Source organism: Rattus norvegicus, chromosome 1 (genome assembly GCF_021556685.1).
Source record: "Rattus norvegicus strain SHRSP/BbbUtx chromosome 1, alternate assembly SHRSP_T2T, whole genome shotgun sequence".
Taxonomy (NCBI): domain Eukaryota; kingdom Metazoa; phylum Chordata; class Mammalia; order Rodentia; family Muridae; genus Rattus; species Rattus norvegicus.
The window spans coordinates 198,067,821-198,085,155 of record NC_141534.1 but is presented as its reverse complement, the minus strand read 5'-3'; the positions used below and the strand labels follow the sequence as shown (position 1 = coordinate 198,085,155).

The window sequence follows — 17,335 nt, the reverse complement described above, 5'->3', positions numbered from 1 at the left end:
CTCTGTAGACCAGGGTGTCCTTTAACTCACAGAGAGCCACCGGCTTCTGCCTCCAAAGTGGGGGGATAAAAGCCGTGCATCGCCACAACCCAGCTCATAACTGGCTTATTTTTCCCCTTCGAAGATCTTTTTAAAATTTTACTTGTGTGTGTGCGCCTCTGTGTGTGTGTGTGTGTGTGTGTGTGTGTGTGTGTGTGTATCTGTGTATCTCTGTGTACAGTTATGGTGCAGATGACAAAAGAAGCCAGAAGAGGGCAGTGAGATATCTGGAGGTGGAGTAAGAGGGAGGTTGTACACTTGCTGTGGGTGTTGGAACTAAGCTCCCCTCCTCTGTAAGGGCAGCCAGTGCTCTTAACCTCTCTCCAGACGTCAAGGATCTTACTGTACTGTCGGTGCCTTCTATGTGATGATGTAAGATGACAGGTCTACGGGATGATTGGAGAGAGGTGCACGGTGACATTGTGATGTCACCTTGGGATGCTTAAGAGGTCAGCTTGAAGACAAGCAGTATGGTTGGTCTGACATCTGAGGCGGCTACTAAGTGACTAACCAATGGTGACCTGTGCGGCCTGCATAGCTTCTCCCGTGACTGATTTCCGGTCCCAGAGAGTTCTACAGATACTTCTCAGATGCGGGAAACCGATCGTTGCATGCTGGTGGGAAGGTAAGAAGTCCAGCGACTGGGAAACATCATGGCTGGGACAAATTTTTATGAAATAAACATGCAATTATATGAGCCAGAAATTGAATACTTGGGTGTCTATCTCAGAGAAGTGAAAACGAACACACACCCACACTCTCACACTCACACTCAGACATCCACACTCATGCACTCATACATACACACACATACTTACACATACATACACACACATTCACAAACTCACACACACATACACACACTCACACTTATACACAGTCACATACTCATATTTCACACACTCACACTCAAACACTCACACACTTACATTTACATACACTCACATATGCTCACTTATATAGACTCACACATACACACACACACACACACACGCACGCACACACACAAGTACATGCCTGTACACAAATGCACATGGCAACCTCATTTGGAATAGCAAAAAACTAGAAACAAAACAAGCAGGTTTTGGGGAGGGGAGATGACCTGAGAACTGGACTGCATCTTCGGGGCATGGAATACAACTCCACAGTGGCAGAAAACAATACACAAAAGCTTGGATCTATTGCGAGAGCATTCTGCCTGCTGGAAAAAAGCCAGTTCTGCAGGTTCTAAAAGATAACACATCATCTGACCCTACTTCTGTAACATTCTTGAAATGATAAAACTGTATACGCAATACAACAGTAATCAATAGTATCAGTTGCCAGAGTGGGCATGGCTATACAGGGCAGCAAGAAGAGTCTGGCTATGCACAGGGTGGTCAAGCTTGGCCATCTCAGTGTCTACAGGGAAAACTGCAGAATAATTATGCAAGATGGCACCCTTGAGACTCTCTTTGTTTTGTTTTGTTTTTTTTTTTTGGAGCTGGGGACCGAACCCAGGGCCTTGCGCTTCCTAGGCAAGTGCTCTACCACTGAGCTAAATCCCCAACCCCTGTATTTTTTAAACTATACATAAATTTGCCACTATCTTAGATTAAAAAGCAAATGAATGAATAAACAAACAGCCAACAAGAAGGCTCAGTGAGGAAAGGCACTTGCTGACAAGTTTGATGGCCTGAGTTTGGTCTTCAGGACCCACACAGTAGGAGAGAACTGACTGCTGTTAAGTTGTCCCTTGACCTCCACACATGTGCCATGGCATGCATGTGCACACCTCCACACAGACAATAAATAAAATGCATGCAGAAAACCATTAAAGACTTGGCAGGAAAATACAGACTTTTGATGTCTTTAGACCAGAGAGGGAAATCTTCCTGCCCTGGGCCACTTTTACCCAGGACCATAACCAGCTGAAGTCGGTGGTGGCTGCCTCAATTGGTCTAGACCCACCTGTTTGTTACAGTCCTTACCTCTCCCTATTGCCTCATATCCACAGTTATTGCTTCTAACCTAGGCCACCTAAAGTTTGCTGGATTTTGACACTTTTTTCTTTTTGCATTAATGTTTTCCTGCCCAAGGGGAAAAAAAAATCTTCCCAAATTGATTGGAAAGAAGGAAGTGAGAAAATAAGTCTTGTAATTTTAAATGTGTGTGTGTGCACGTGCGTGCGCGCATGTGTATAGGACACTCTTAATCCTGAATGTCATTCCTCAGGTACTATCCACCTTGTTCTCGAGACAGGGTCTCTCACTGAAGCTAAAATTTTCCCAGTGTGTTCACAGCCCCCCCCATCACCTTCCCCTCCCCCCACCTTCCCTACCCCTCCACCCCCCCATGCTGGGATCAAAAGTGCACACTGCTGAACTTGGGTTCTGTAGTATGGTATGTGGGTTCTGAAGGATTGAATTCTGGTCCACATACTTGGGGAGCACACACTTCAACTAAAGTATTCCCCAGCTGCTGGCTGCTCCTAAAATCTAACCTCTTCAATCGAAGAGGCCCATACCATTAATCCAAAAATTTCACACTCTGAGACAATGGGAAAGTGTCTCTGACTTTGTTCACCAGGGCCCTAAGCTAATAGTCTCAAACTTAAAGTAAATGATGGCAAAATCTGGATATGTATTATTAACCCAGACTTGCATGGTTCAAGTTAAAAGTCCATTCTCCAGCTGTGAAAACCTTGTCTGACTCAAACACAACCATTTGCATTAAATCAGCTCTGCATTCATACATTTGCAAATCATTTTAATCTCTGCCCAATCCAGGGAAGCTGCGGAGTAGATATAATCTGGAGGAAATGTGCTCATTCTCATTAGAACAGTTTTAAAAGCACAGGATAAAAAGTAGCGCTCAGGACTTGTAAAACCCGCCTCCCCAGGTAATAAAGGAATTCTGAAAATGTAAGGAAGAAATGGCCCCACAGATACAAATATGCCACATGGATCGGGGCGGAGGACAGAGTCCTCCCTTGGGAGCTGGAGCTGGAGACAGAATGTTGGAAGAGTGTGGGGGGTGGTTAGCGTAGTCACGTCAGCAAAGAGACGTGCGCGGCAGGAGGCAGGAGAGCTTCCTGAACCCACCTGGTGGTCCGAGGTGCTGTTCTCGTTGCCCATGGTGACTCAGGGTGCCCAGCGTCCCTCAGTATGTTGGTCAGAGTGACTGGAAAAAACGAAAGGGCATAAACACCTGGAAAGGGAAGGAGAGCCAAGGCTTTCTCTTCTGCTCATCTCCCCAAACTCAGAGCCGGACGGCAAATGTTTATCTCTTCAGCCACATCATGGAAAATCACTTTGGAAGGGCTTTCTTTTGCAACATGCCACCCAGACATCTTTCCCAATACGGGCTGGTGTTTTCACTCCCCGCCCAGGGTTGGCTGCAGCTTCTGAAAGGCAAGTTTGTTCCTGAATCTGAGTTAGCGCCAGCGTGCACACATACGCGCATATACAAACGAGTGACAACTCTCCCCACCCCAACCGCAGATTCCCAAGTAGCCTGAGGTACACCGCTCCCAGGAGGGTTTTCTGTTTCCAACTGTACTCAGTTTGGAAACTCAGTGTCGCTGCTTTCTGGCTGTTGGTGACAGCACAGCCTGCTGTCAAACATTAGGGGGTGTGAAATCTACTTCTCTCCAACAACATGGTTTTCCTCGTTCTTCCCTCTGAACACTTGTCTCATCGATTCGCCTTCACTTCTGTGAATACTGAGGGAAATGGCGATCTGGGGCCAGGCTAGGAGCAAATATTCATATGAAACTGCTGAGGAGCATTCAGTGACTTATCAACAATCCTCATAACTAAACGTGCGCTAAACAATGATCAGAGAGGCACTACTCCTTGCCTCACATCACTTGCTAGATTTCAGGGATCCACCTGGCACAATCACTTCTTTTCTTTATGGAGAAACCAAACCATAGAAACGTTAAACAACCAGACACCTATTAAAGCTGGTGCTTTAGAGACCACCAGACTCACACAGTGGGGAGGACCAGAGTTCGAGTCCCAGAACCCATATAAAAAGTCTGACGGGGTTGTGTAATCGCAGCATTTCTAGTTAAGAGAGGATGCAGAGGTAGAAGAGTGGAAAGGAGGCTTGCAGGCCAGCTAGCCCGGAGTGGCTAGCCCCAAAACAAGAGGGGCCTTCTTAGTCTTGATAGTAAGTGGTGAGGAGGATTCCTGAACGTTGCCCTCTCACCCCTAGGAGTGAGCTATAGCAGGAGTAGATCTTCAGGTAGGTAGGTGTGTGTGTGTGTGTGTGTGTGTGTGTGTGTGTGTGTGTACATGTACACAAACAAAAAATAAAAGCTAATTAATTAAAAAAAAAAAAAACAGGACTGGAGAGATGGCTCAGGGGTTAAGAGCACTGACTGCTCTTCCAGAGGTCCTGAGTTCAATTCCTAGCAGTCACATGGGGGCTCACAACCATCTGTAATAAGGTCTGGCACCCTTTTCTGGTGTGTCTGAAGACAGCTACAGTGTACTCATCCTATATATAAAATAAATTAATTAATTAAAAAATAAAAACCAAAAACCAAAAACTTAAAAACTTGTTGGGGGGGGGGGGGTTTGGGGCTTTAGCTCAGTGATAGAGCGCTTGCTTAGCAAGCACAAGGCCCTGGGTTCGGTCCCCAGCTCCGAAGGGGGGAAAAAAAAAACATAACAACCAAAAAAAAAAAAAAAAAAAAAAAAAAAAAAAAAAAAAAACACCTGTTGACTTGCTTAGTCATTCAACAAATGTAGAGTAACCAGTACATGCTATGCATATTGAACAATCACTGACCAATAAACATTAAGTATTGTGGGCAGGCCCAATTAAAATATGTCTGGGGATCGGGGGTGTGACTCAGTGAAAGAGCTCTTGTCTAGAATACACAAGGCCTTGGTTTGATCCCCAGTACTGCTAAAATGAAATACTTCAAAATGTATGGCGCAGTAATGATGTCAGCCTCATGCTCAAGTCTCTTGCTCCTAACTTTTAAACTAAAAGATTCCAGCTCATTATCAGTAGCCGAAGGCACTGTCAATAAACTGAAACCAAGATACTGATTATCATGATACTGAAATCATTATCAGTATCTGAAATTAATAATTTCAGGTAACTTGCTTTGAATATTCACCCCATGTATATATCACACTAAGCTATAGAATGATAAAAAATGTCATTTATTTTAAACTGATCTGTTCAGCTCAATTTCTATTTTCATTTTGAAGATGGTTCGTCCTAAGTAAATAATGTTGCTAGAACCATTATTTCCCGAATCAACTATTAACTTCTTTATGTGTACCAGGCTAAAACACACGACACTTCATTAAACTTTTCCTTTTTAGATTTTTTTTGAAGCAGGGTCTCTCTACATAGCCCTGGCTGTCCTGGAACTCACTATGTAGAACAGGCTGGCTTTGAACTTGCCTCCGCCCCTCAAGTGCTGGAATTGAAGGTATGCATCACAACGCCAAGATGAAATAATAATTTTTGATACTCATTTACTAAGTAAACTTAATTTTGTTTAAAGCCATAAATCTAGTTCTTTTTAAAAATTTTAAGTGTCCTCAAACTCACTGGTGGCTAAGGATGGTCTGATCATCCTGCCCCCACCTCCTAAGTGCTGAACTGACATTTAAGCAGACGAAAGGAAATGGCAAATCTCCTTCTGGCACAGTATGACTGAGGCAGCATAGAGAAGGCTGTAGACCCTCCTCTGGGAACTTCAGGACTGGCCTCCTTCAGTTGCCCCAGGCCGAGAAGACAGGCTCCCCTACCTGTTTCCACTTACCTGCAGCGATAGTCTGCACTTTGAAGGCCCACGGAAAGCTTGCTTTTGAACAACTGGACTTTCTCCTTATCCATTCAAAAACCTGTGAGGTCTAAGCCAAGCCCTGCTCCAGTTGGACAAACAGCTGTTCCCCACCCTGGCGCTGTCTTCATACCTGGGCTGAGGCTGAGCCTATCGAAGGCGTCCTGCCTGGGAATCTGCACCTCCCAGCTGGTCACTCCCAGGGCTTTATGCTGAGCATTTCCCCCAGTGGTGACATCAGGCTCCTTTTGGGACAGGCTTATTCTAACCTTCTCTGTCCCTGCTCTCTGATTGGTCACACTTAGCATTGCTCGCTTGTATGCTCAAGATCAGGGAACAGATCTCTTTCTAGAAAGAAGTCACATGTTCACAGTGCTTCTTGTCTACACCTGGGGAAATTCCACTGCAGATACTATGGAAGGACAAAGAAAACTCGTGGAAACCAGATGACGCGGCAGTCTGGCACCCATTGGTGTGTACAGAATGAATTTACCCAGGCGTGGTTTGAGTTTCAACTAGTGAAGTCATAAAAAAGCACTGCATGACTAGATTTGCTGATAGGCAGGCTGCCTGCCCTCTGGGGTAGAGGAGACCAGCAGACCTGACAGAGCCACAGGCACCCGGCCAAATAGTCTCCTGCCCACGGTCTCCTACTCCCACAGTTCCTTCACTTTTTGCTCCCCCAGTAAATGAAAGCCCCTGCAGAGAACCCCGACCCTGTGACTAGACAGAGCCACTCTGGGAAACAAGCCAGTGTTTTGTCCAAGGATCCCTGGATACCAGGGAGAATACAGCACACTCCCTGGAGGTGTTTAAGGCCCTCTGGGGGAAAGTTGGCCGAGACAGAGCTCAGTACCCTACTTTGCATTTAAATAGAGCAGAATTGTATAGGTGTGGGCAGATGAGCAGATAATCACACCTTTTCTCCAGTTGCCCTATGAAATATTATTCAGCTGCAAAAAAAAAAAAAAAAAGAAACATTGGTTCATGATACAGCTTTGCTAAGTGTCAAAAGCACTGAGAAGTGAATGCAGACAGACACAGCAGGCCACATGTGTGATTTCACTCCTTCCACCTGCAGAGAATTCCAGCTGAGTGGGTACAAGGGTTTACTTGATGTGATAAAAGTGTTGTAGAATTAGAGGTCATGGGGTTGGGGATTTAGCTCAGTGGTAGAGCACTTGCCTAGCAAGCGCAAGGCCCTGGGTTTGGTCCTCAGCTCCGAAAAAAACAAAAAACAAATAAACTACATCTTGAATTAGAGGTCACAGCCCGCACACTGACACTCAGGAACAGTATGCGCATAGAATGTCACTGAATTCACCCATTTAAAATTAAACACTTAAATTTACATTATCTGGATTTCATCATCATCATCATCATCATCATCATCATCATCATCATCATCATCATCATCATCATCTGAGATCTATAGTCCAGAACTCTTAATTCTTCTGCCTCCACCTCCCAAGCACTGGGATCAAAGGTGTACAAGGTCATGTCTACCTGTAATTTTTTTAAAGTCATGTTTCACATCTTAGGGTTCTGTGTAATGGTTTGGGGGTCAGGAAGAATTCTAGCACCATTGGGGAAAAGATTTGAAGACCTTTTCTTTTGTGCTTATCAACACCAAAGGTCAACGTTCAGAGGAATGAGAAAGAAGAATGCTTGCCTCTGTACCCTTAAATCACAGGGGAATTTTTCTAGGGTAAAGAAAACCCTATTAAGCAAAGGTCTTGTATGAGCCGCTGCAGATGAAGAGCAGAGTCTTCAACAAGCACAAAACACAGTGAAAGCTGGGCACTGTGAAGGAAGGAGTGGAGAGCCATTCCTGGAGGAAAGGGAGAAACACTAAATTCCTAGGGACGCTGGACTCTGGATGTGGGCATGCGCAGTTCCGTATGTTTGCATGACGTCACTTCCTTTCACTGACCACCAGCTCTACAGCTCGTACAAAAGGTGTGAGTATTCAAGATTTTGCCCAGTGTGAGTTAATTGAAGGCCCAAAGCTATGGAGGAATGGCTCTAAGCAGGGAACCCTGGCTGAGTGGCTGAGATTGCTATGGATTTAGGTGTGCACAGAACTGAGTCACCCTCTCTCGGTACTGATACCTTGGGATGCCTTTCATTGCCATGAAGATTTCTTCTTCCTATGCCTTCCCACGTTCATCTCTCAGTTGCTGCCTGGGAGGACACCAGTAGAACTATAGATTAAGGTCCACCAATATGACTTTATTTTAGCTTATTCTTCAGGCCCCTGTCTCCAAATACAACCATACTCCCAACACCCAGCCTTATGAGCTCAAACTACGAATTTCAGAAGAATACAAACAAAATTTGAAATCCACCAGAAGAAATCTTGAGCTAGAAGACACTTGGGAAACATAGAACCCAAGAATTATAAGAAGCCTTTGGGAAGGCAAAGACAGCAGCAGGACTCAGGGTGGGACAGATTTAGGGACCTGTTTTGGGAGTCTAGAGGTCACCAGGTACAAGGTCTGCTTGGGGCTGCTAGGGTGTAAAGTGCCAGGTGTTTAACTGGAGGGAACAGAGGCCCTGGCTTGGAACAGGGAAGCTAGAAGGAAGAGGAAGGTTTTCAAGGGGGGAGAGAGTGGAATTGAGTAATTGTCTGGGCCGGCTTGATCTGGGTGCTGAAAGATTAAAGGGCTGGAGAAGAGGCAGGGGAGGACAGCCCAGCCCTGCAAAAGCCCCCAGGCACCTTACCCAGAACCATTCTATAAGCAATTGCTCTTAAGCGACAAGCATCAGCCTTGACTCTGGACCTGTCCTTCTACTAGACAGCACCTAGGGCCTTGACACAGTGTTTTACTTACTTTTCTGTTGCTGTGATAAACGACCCTAACCAAAGCAGCTTAGGAGAAGAAAGAATTGATTTGGCTTATGATTCCAGGCTAATGACTCCATCTGTGAAGGCAAGTCAGGGTGTCACATCCCATAGAGAGGGGAGAGAGAGAGAGAGAGAGAGAGAGAGAGAGAGAGAGAGAGAGAGAGAGAGAGAGAATACAGAAACACGGGGATCCTTGCTGCTTTCTTCTTAGCTCCTCCTGTTCTCCATTGCGCAGAACCCACTGTCTAGGGAAAGGCACTGCCCACATTCGGGGTGGGCCTTCCCACCTCCAACATCAAAACAAAGCTGGGAGGTGGTGGTGCAGGCCTTTAATCCCAGCACTTGGGAGGCAGAGGCAGGCCAACCTCTGAGTTGGAGGCTAGCCTGGTCTACAGAGTAAGTTCCAGGGCAGCCAGGGATACACAAAGAAATGATGTCCCCCCTCCCGAAAAAAAAAATACCAAAAATCTTAACAGTCCCATACAGACATTCCAGCAGGCCAAACTGGTGTAGATAATTCCTCATTTCTAGGTGGTTCTTGGCTGTGCCAAGTGGACAGCTCAAAGTAATGAACACATACAAGAATGCGCTGCCCTTGTAAAGACTCAGGTCTAAAAACCAACTGATTTAGGTTGGATACAAAGAGGGCCTCCTCTTGCTTCGGTTTCCCTGAGAGCTAAAATCCCCAGGTATCTCGGGACCAGAGGCTTTTACCTTACGGCTGTCAGTGAAGTGAGTAGTTCCTGAGTAGTTCCTACTCGCTGAGGGCTCACCACGGTCCCGATACTGTGTCTGGTTCCAGTGTAATCTTTGTAGCAAATCTATGTGCTCAGACCATTACTTCTCTTTAGCAAGCGAAGAATGAGGCTCGCTCAGAATGAGGCCAAAGGTTAATCGAGCTGGAATCCCAGGGAGGACTTTTTTTTTTTTCCCCGGAGCTGGGGACCGAACCCAGGGCCTTGCGCTTCCTAGGCAAGCGCTCTACCACTGAGCTAAATCCCCAACCCCCAGGGAGGACTTTTTGATCCTCCCTATGCCCCTTTCTCCTCAGGGCTTGAGCACAGGAGGCATTTCTCCAGTGTGTCTCAATCAAATGTAAGAGAGTTGCCCACAGGGAACATATGCTTCTATGGGTTCATCCTAAGACAGAATTTATTGACATGCTGTGTCTTGGGGGAAAAAAAAAACACAACCAAACCAAGACAAAAAACAAAACAAAACAAAAAAAAACAACCGCCCCCCCCAAAAAAACAACCCACCAACCAACCAAAAAAACAAAACAAACAAAAACAAAAAACAAAACAAAATAAACCCAAGACGGGGTGGGTGGGTAAGGGGGAGACGGACCAAGAAAACAAAAAGCACCAGTCACGGGCTGGAGAGATGGCTCAGAGATTAAGAGCACTGACTGCTCTTCCAGAGGTCCTGAGTTCAGTTCCCAGCAACCACATGGTGGCTCACAACCATCTGTAATGAGATATGGTGCCCTCTTCTGGCCTTCAGGCAGACATGCAGGCACAACACTGTATACATAATAAATAAATATTAAAAAAAAAAAAAGCACCACCATTATCCAGCTGGGTACATCGCTGTAAGCGCCCATTGTTGGCATGGAATAAGCCGGTTGTTAAGCCGGTCAGGGCATTCAAGTTGGCTACAGCTTCGCTTGTCTCCCCCTCCCCCTGCCCCAGACATAGCATGTGGCTGCTCTATCTCAAGAGAGCCTCGAGTGGGATCCCAGGTACCCAGCATCAGCCCCTGCTAAGTGTCCTAGCTAAGGCACCTTTGTTCGATCCCACTTACTCTAGCTGTGGCCCTAGAGTACAGACAGCTGGAATTCAGACAAGGGAATCTTGGGGAGGAAAGTGGACCACACTCACTGAACTGAGGCCGTTTAGGCTGCACAAGCCTGAGCCACTGCCCATGACTAAGGTCATGCCAAGAGTAGGCCTGACTGGATATCTACTCATCTTAGTGGTGGCTTCTTTAACTACTCTTAGTGCCACCACTGCACTTGGACATGGCCAACAATCATGACTGCGGCTGCTGGATATCACCTCTGACTCCTGCCCTGGCCACCATCAGGCACTAGGGCTGTCACTGCCAAAGTGGAAGAAAGCAAATTAATGCACAGATCATGCCGATTACCTTTCTATCTGTGATAAATTACACAGCAGGAACATCTTCTGTGAAAGGATCTCATTGTCGTGGCTTGTAAGTTTACAGCAGGTAATGGGGTGGCTGTCATTCACAGGGTGGCTCCACCCTCCAACCTCAGTGGAACCAAGACCTTGAGGCAGATTGCTAGCTCATGCATTGGTAGAGCAGGAAGCAGGCAGATGGAAGGCCCCACCAGTAGGCAGCCTACTTCCTCCAGTAAGGTCCAACCTCCTGAAGGTTCCACACCTTCTAAAACAGTACCACTATCAGGGACCAAGTGCTCGAATACATGAATCTGTGGGTGACATTTTGCATTTAAACTCTAACACAGACTTTTCATCCGTTACCCCCGGAGCTGGGTCTCTGTCTCTTAAGATTGATGAGCGTCTGGGTATTGAAACAGAGGCTCGGGGGCTGGAGAGATGGCTCAGTGGTTAGGAGTACCCAACTGCTCTTCCAGAGGTCATGAGTTCAATTCCTAGCAACCACATGGTGGCTCACAACCATCTGTAAAGAGATCTGATGCCCTCTTCTGGTGTATCTGAAGACAGCTACAGTGTACTTATATATAATAAATAAAATAAATCTTTAAAAAAAAAAAAAAAGAAACAGAGGCTCAGCAGTGGAGCAGCCACAGTGCCCTAATCTTCGGTCCAGTGGCAGAGTCTCAATGAGACTCAGGCATCAACCATGTGATGTCCCACCATGTACACGAATCACGGCAGATCAGCTTCCTCTTTTGCATGCTGGCTTCCTCTAACCCAGACATGGCACCGACTGGCCAACCCCCCACCCTGACAGATAGCACATGTGTATGAGGGCTTGTCCATTCATCTTTCAGAATAGACTCACTGGGAAGGCAGTGGGTTTCATTATCAAGGAGACTCTAGGGCCAAAGTCCTTCAGTACAAATACCAGTTCCACTGCTCACTTGGTGTGCAAACTCTGGCAAGTCCACACGTCCTGCTCAGTTTTGTCATTTCTGAATGGGCGCCACAACAATGCCTAGCTCATCTGGCTCTGATGAGCTCACTCCTACAAAGCTCTTGAAATCAGACATTTAATGAACTGTGGACTGGTTACTAACAGTGGGTCTCTTTGGAACCTCCAGATAAATCCCTCTATCCAAGGAAGATTTTTCTCCCCAACAGAAAAATGTGAGGTTTAGATACAACCAACCATTTCCATGAGAAACAGGTCACATTTGCAATAGAGCACAGCCAACTAACCCACCAACAGGTGGAGAAAAATGTTTGACTGTAAAAAGTTTAGGCCTGATGAGAAGAAAGTAGATGCTGTCAGAAATTCTTCCCTAAGCCATTATACTAAAATAATTGCTGAGCTAGTGACTTGGGCCAGTCCCTCCATGTGGCTACTTCTGGATGTTGGATGCTCTTATGGTTACAAATCCATCTCTCTGCTTTCTGACCCACGGAGAGGTGAATAGGTTGAACACAGGCTTCTGCTGCTGGGTCTCACCATTGTGATGGACTGATATCCTGGCATTGAGGTGAATTCAGCTACTCTGTCAGGTATTCTGCCTCAGGGATGAGGAATAGAACTTACACAGGAGCCAAGGGTATAAATGGGGACACGAAGTGTGGAAGAGAACAGTTGTGCAGGGTCTCACATGGGTAGGTCAGGTGGAGAATGCCGCCACAGCTCCAGACTGTGAATCCAGACTGTGTGTGGGGGAAGAAGGGACCTGGAGAACAGAGGTGAAGAACCAACATGGCAACAACACCATCCATGATAGGACAGTGGCACAGGGAGGTTTCCCAGCCCCATCTGCCCCGGGAGAGCACTGTTTGTAACCTACTAGGCTTTGTGGATATCTCAGTAGATCAACTAATTACATTGTCCTATTTAAAAAAATTCTATTTTTCCTTGATGTGCTAGAAAGCATGTGTTTCAAACAGTAGATTAATTCTAGGGTTTCTCTGATACAGATGGAAATGCTGAGAAAGTAGGAAGGTCCTCTTCTCCACTATTTCCTTCATCTGTGAAGAACTGAGACTCGGAAGGTGTCAAGGATTTCTCCCAGTGTCTCTCAGGATGAAGGGCCTGGGCCAAGGACAGCCTTCCAGAAGCTTGTTCCAGGCGGTCTCAGCTGGCTCAGCCCTCCGGCCTGCAAGGTGCTTCTGTCTCAGCAGGAGTAGAGAGGCCAGTTCAGATGAGACAGAGGCCCGAGTCCTGCCTGCATGACCGCTGGCCATCGTCCCCTAGCAGTTGGGTGTGCATTAGTAGACAGTGGAGCCCAGATCACATTACTTACCATGTGAAGGTCAGGGTGTTCTCCAGCTGCCTGCTCAGTCCAATTGCCCACACCAGGCTATGGGTCCCACAGACCAGCTAGCCCTCTTGCTTAGGTAGCCAGGAGGCTCAGCTTCTCTCTCCCAGGATCCAGTTCGGCTGCTCTGACTCCCTACCTTGCATGGCTAAGCAAAGAGCTACTTAGAGTCCTGTTATCATATTCCCACTTTAATACAAAAATTGTTGCCCAGCAAAGAGATTTATGAAGAGACACTGCCTGCTTTTTACTGTGGCAAGGGACCTTCCCAAGCACCAAGGACTTGCTTGCTCCCTGAGGTCTGAGTCAAATGAGAGCTCTTCCCTTGTATATACCCCGCCCCGCTTGGGCCTCTTGTATTTTCCCTTTCTTCCATCCCTCAGGCCACTGAGAATTTAGATAGCCAAAGTTCATTCCCACGGACCATTAGAGTGTTGTGGTAAAAAAAAAAAAAAAATATATATATATATATATATATATATATATATCACTTAGACCATAGAGTTCACAAATAAAAGACATAAAGCCTTTATATTTGGAATAAGCCTTAAAGCACTAGAGGTGGGCAGATTATCGACCTTCTGTGCTATTTTGCCTACTTCCCTGTTAATAACCCTGAGATGTCACTTATTATGTTTCACCTACTCCAACTAGCCAGCCCTCATGGCCATGAGCTCACGATCTCTGTCCTTCTCCTTCCTCCTCTCTCCCTTGTGGTCCCTACCCGAGACCAAGCTCAGGAACTTCATTCTACCCCCTTTCTTCTGCCCAGCCCAGGCTGTAGGCATCTTTATGGACCAATCGGGGATAACTTGGGGATCAAGGTTTACACAACAAAAAGCGGTATATGTGAAGATCTCCTTATTGGGGGCAACCAGATCTTGGGGGCCAGTATATAGCAGTACCAGACCAACCCTGTACATTAGAGCTTAAGTGAATTTAGGACCCTTGTTCCCAGGACCCTGTGATCAGAGACAAGACTGACATAGTCACTGCTGCTGGGAAGTACACAGGCTGGACTAGCTGCTGAAAGGCTTGCTCTGCGGAGGCTGTGTCCTTTGCACCAGCCAGTTCATACCAGGAGCACATAGGATAGTTCTAGCCACACAGACCACCCATGCCAGTCTGCGACAGTGGGGGGAGGCTTCTTGAGGTTACCTGCCTCCCACCACACACACACACATTCGAGTGGTCTTGAGTTAGTTGGTCTGGTAGGGGTTATGGGGGATGAGCTGGAAGAAGCAGTTAAACTCTGAAGCAGTTTAAACTCGTTATTTTGGTGAATAGATTATGTAGAAGCAAAAGCCTGAAGGCACAGGAGACCAGAGAGGATGAGTCCTTGGGAATACATCATCTTGGACAGAACTCAGAGTTCTGTCTGTTATGCTGACTTAAGCTTGAGTCTGAGGGACAGAGAAGCTCAGTTGACACCTGAGTGTGTGTGTGTGTGTGTGTGTGTGTGTGTGTGTGTGTGTGTGTGTGTGTGTTGATGGTGTCACTTGCCAAGTGGTGGTGATGCTTGCCTTTAATCTCAGGAGGCAGAGGCAGCTGGATCTCTGTGAGTTTGAGGCCAACCTGGTTTTCAGAGTGACCAGGACAGTTAGGACTACATACACAGTGAAACCTATTTTGAAAAACAAAACAAACAAAAGCATACAAAAGCAAAATTTGGATTTTGAAATGGCCTTTTAGAACACTTAACAATAACATAACAAGATTTCCCCACGTCCACCAAAAGGTGCTTTACAACTGTAGTGAACACCGTGTTGTTTCCTGGATTTATCAGTTTACAAACATATCCCTAATCCTCTGTAGCTTGTCTCTGTCTGGGATGTTGATGAGGGTATACTGAGGGAGCCTAGGCCAGCCTTTGGTTAGATCAAGTAAGGAGATCGTTGAGACAAGGGAATTGTGAACAGAGGAGGATAGGGTTGAGGCAAGCTCCAGCTGACAGAGTAGACGTGGGAGAGGACCAAGTGGATGCATGTAAGTGGGGCAGAGGACAGGCCAAGGCTGTAGAACAGGAACACAGGGTACTGTGAGATGGAAGGAAGGCTGTAGTCAAATGGAGGACAGAGGCTAGCGCAGGAAGAAGAGCTTCTGGAGGCAGAAGAGCTCTGCCCTACACCCCTGTGCTGCATTTCAGTGGAGAGACAGGGTACCATTGTGGGGACACTGGAATGGTGTCACCAGACAGAAAAATGGTAAGATCAAACAGATTAAGAAACCCTAACAATTCTCATATTTGAGGACAGTAGGCATTTGAATCTGCTCCTGGCCCAGCATGTGATCCTGACACCCCACTAAGAGCACCATAACACTTGGTCACGTAGCTTAGAGCCCAGAGTTCTCCATGCTAAGGAGGTTTCCAGACAGTTTAGGCAATAAGCTTCCTTTCCTGGGCACTCCTTCCCGCAAAAGGTATTTAACTCTGGTCCACCCTGAATAATTTGAATACATCCATGTTTCCACATGAATAAACAGTTTGAACAAGCAAGGACTTTCTTTCTCATCAAGAACCACTGTGAGGGGAAGCCTTTGTCAATACAGAGCCTGCAGAAGGTCCATCTGTACTCCTGGCACTCACCCCGAGGTTCCCAGCAGCGTTTGGGTACATGGGAACGTGAGAATCACAGCCTCCGTCCCAGTCTTAGCTATTTCTTACCTGGAGGAACACGGGCTGGGATCCCTATCTTAGTCTGCTTTCTGCCTCCCCTGAGCGGGTGCCTGCATGCCACGAGCCGGCACCCTGATGGCAGTGGCAAGGAAGGAATGTAGCAAAGCACCCCTGTGTTTAGTCTCCCCTATCAGTGTCCCAGCACCCCAGCAGTGAGGTAGAACATGGACCCACATACTATGATAGGATGGGTGAAGTATGTCTTGATGGCCCAGTCTGTCAGCTGCCATTCTTTGGGGATGGAGATTCAGGTACTTTTGGCACTGCTGTCTGTCAAGTTATGACCCTTTAAAGCAGACCCTGGGCTAGTTACAAACTCTTGTACCATCTGGATATTGCTAATGGTGGGAAACTCACTACCTCCTGATGCGAGTAGACATTTGACTGGAGAAGATCACTTTGGATCTTTTAGGGACTTAGGTTCACTGTTCCATCCTCTAGATCCCACCAGGATTCTGTGGAGTACTCCCCCAGAGTTCTCTGAACCATGATGATGTCACTGGGCATGGACTTTGCAGAGTGGTGGGGCCTGAAGACTAATGAGAACAATCTCATTGAATTTATGCACCACCATCCTAACTAGGTTATAGGCCCAACTTACATTTTCCTTGTTCTGGGATTACACTGAGCCAGCACGCCCCTCAGTATCTAGGACTGATTCATGGTAGCTGAAAACTAGCCAGCCCATAGCTGACCACAGACATATGAGAGGTCCCAACAGAAACCACGAGAGCCACCCAGAAAAGCAGCTGGCCCAACTCAAAAGAGAATAAAAGTTAAAGAAGTCCCTCTTGTTTTAGACCACCAAGCTTTCGGGTAGAGTTTGTGATGTTGCTTAAGTTAGCCAATCAGATTCCACCACAGGTCCCATTAACTGCTTTTCTCAGCAGCCTGTACCCAGCACTGGTTGGCCCTGGGAAGACCTGTGCAAGGGAGGTCCGAGTGACCTCAGTAATTGACAAGCATGGCCTTTGCCTGTGCTTGTCTATGCCAGTCTCAGACCTCTGGGGATGAGGCTCTGAGGATCTGTTCTGGAGTAACAAATGTGACATTAGCTGTATGGAATCCCCAGACTCCAGATGAAAATGTGAACCTACATCTGGATTTGCAGTAGAGGGTCTCTGTTCCTGCTACACAGATATGTGAGGACACGTTCCAGGATGTGGTTCTCTTATTCACAATTTCCACGCATCCCTCTCTGCAGAGGAGATTAGCGGAAATCAGCCTGCTTATGAAAGCAAGTTGTAGTGGCCCACAAAACGTTCAGACATCGGTCTGGATCCGAACGCTGAGCTGTGCTGTCATGTTTGGGAATCAAATGCAGTTATCAATATAATCGGAAATTGTGGGCTAAGGGGAGGGTTGAGGCAGGATAGAGTGAGAGTGGAGACTGTTCCAGGGCAAACCACATGACAGGGATCTTACGTGGAGGAGGAATGGCATGAGTGCCAATTAGAGCAGAGCCAAAGGTATCAGTACTAACAAGACATCTGTTAAGGCCCAACTGAGAAACGGAAGACATCTGCC

At 46.7% G+C, this 17,335-nt stretch overlaps 1 protein-coding gene across 35 annotated transcripts in view; it reads right to left on the bottom strand.

Moving 5' to 3' along the window:
• Positions 1-17,335, bottom strand: part of Tacc2 (transforming, acidic coiled-coil containing protein 2) — a 215,980-nt gene that overhangs the window by 186,724 nt on the left and 11,921 nt on the right. For 21 of the 35 annotated variants that reach the window (XM_087560267.1, XM_087560298.1, XM_087560399.1 and 18 more), the window contains exons 1-2: positions 5,813-6,016; positions 3,123-3,201 (exon numbers count right to left, since the gene is read on the bottom strand). In XM_087560267.1, coding sequence (XP_087416393.1) covers positions 3,123-3,155 — 33 coding nt within the window. In that variant the 5' untranslated portion in view covers positions 3,156-3,201; positions 5,813-6,016. 35 annotated transcript variants of the gene reach the window in all.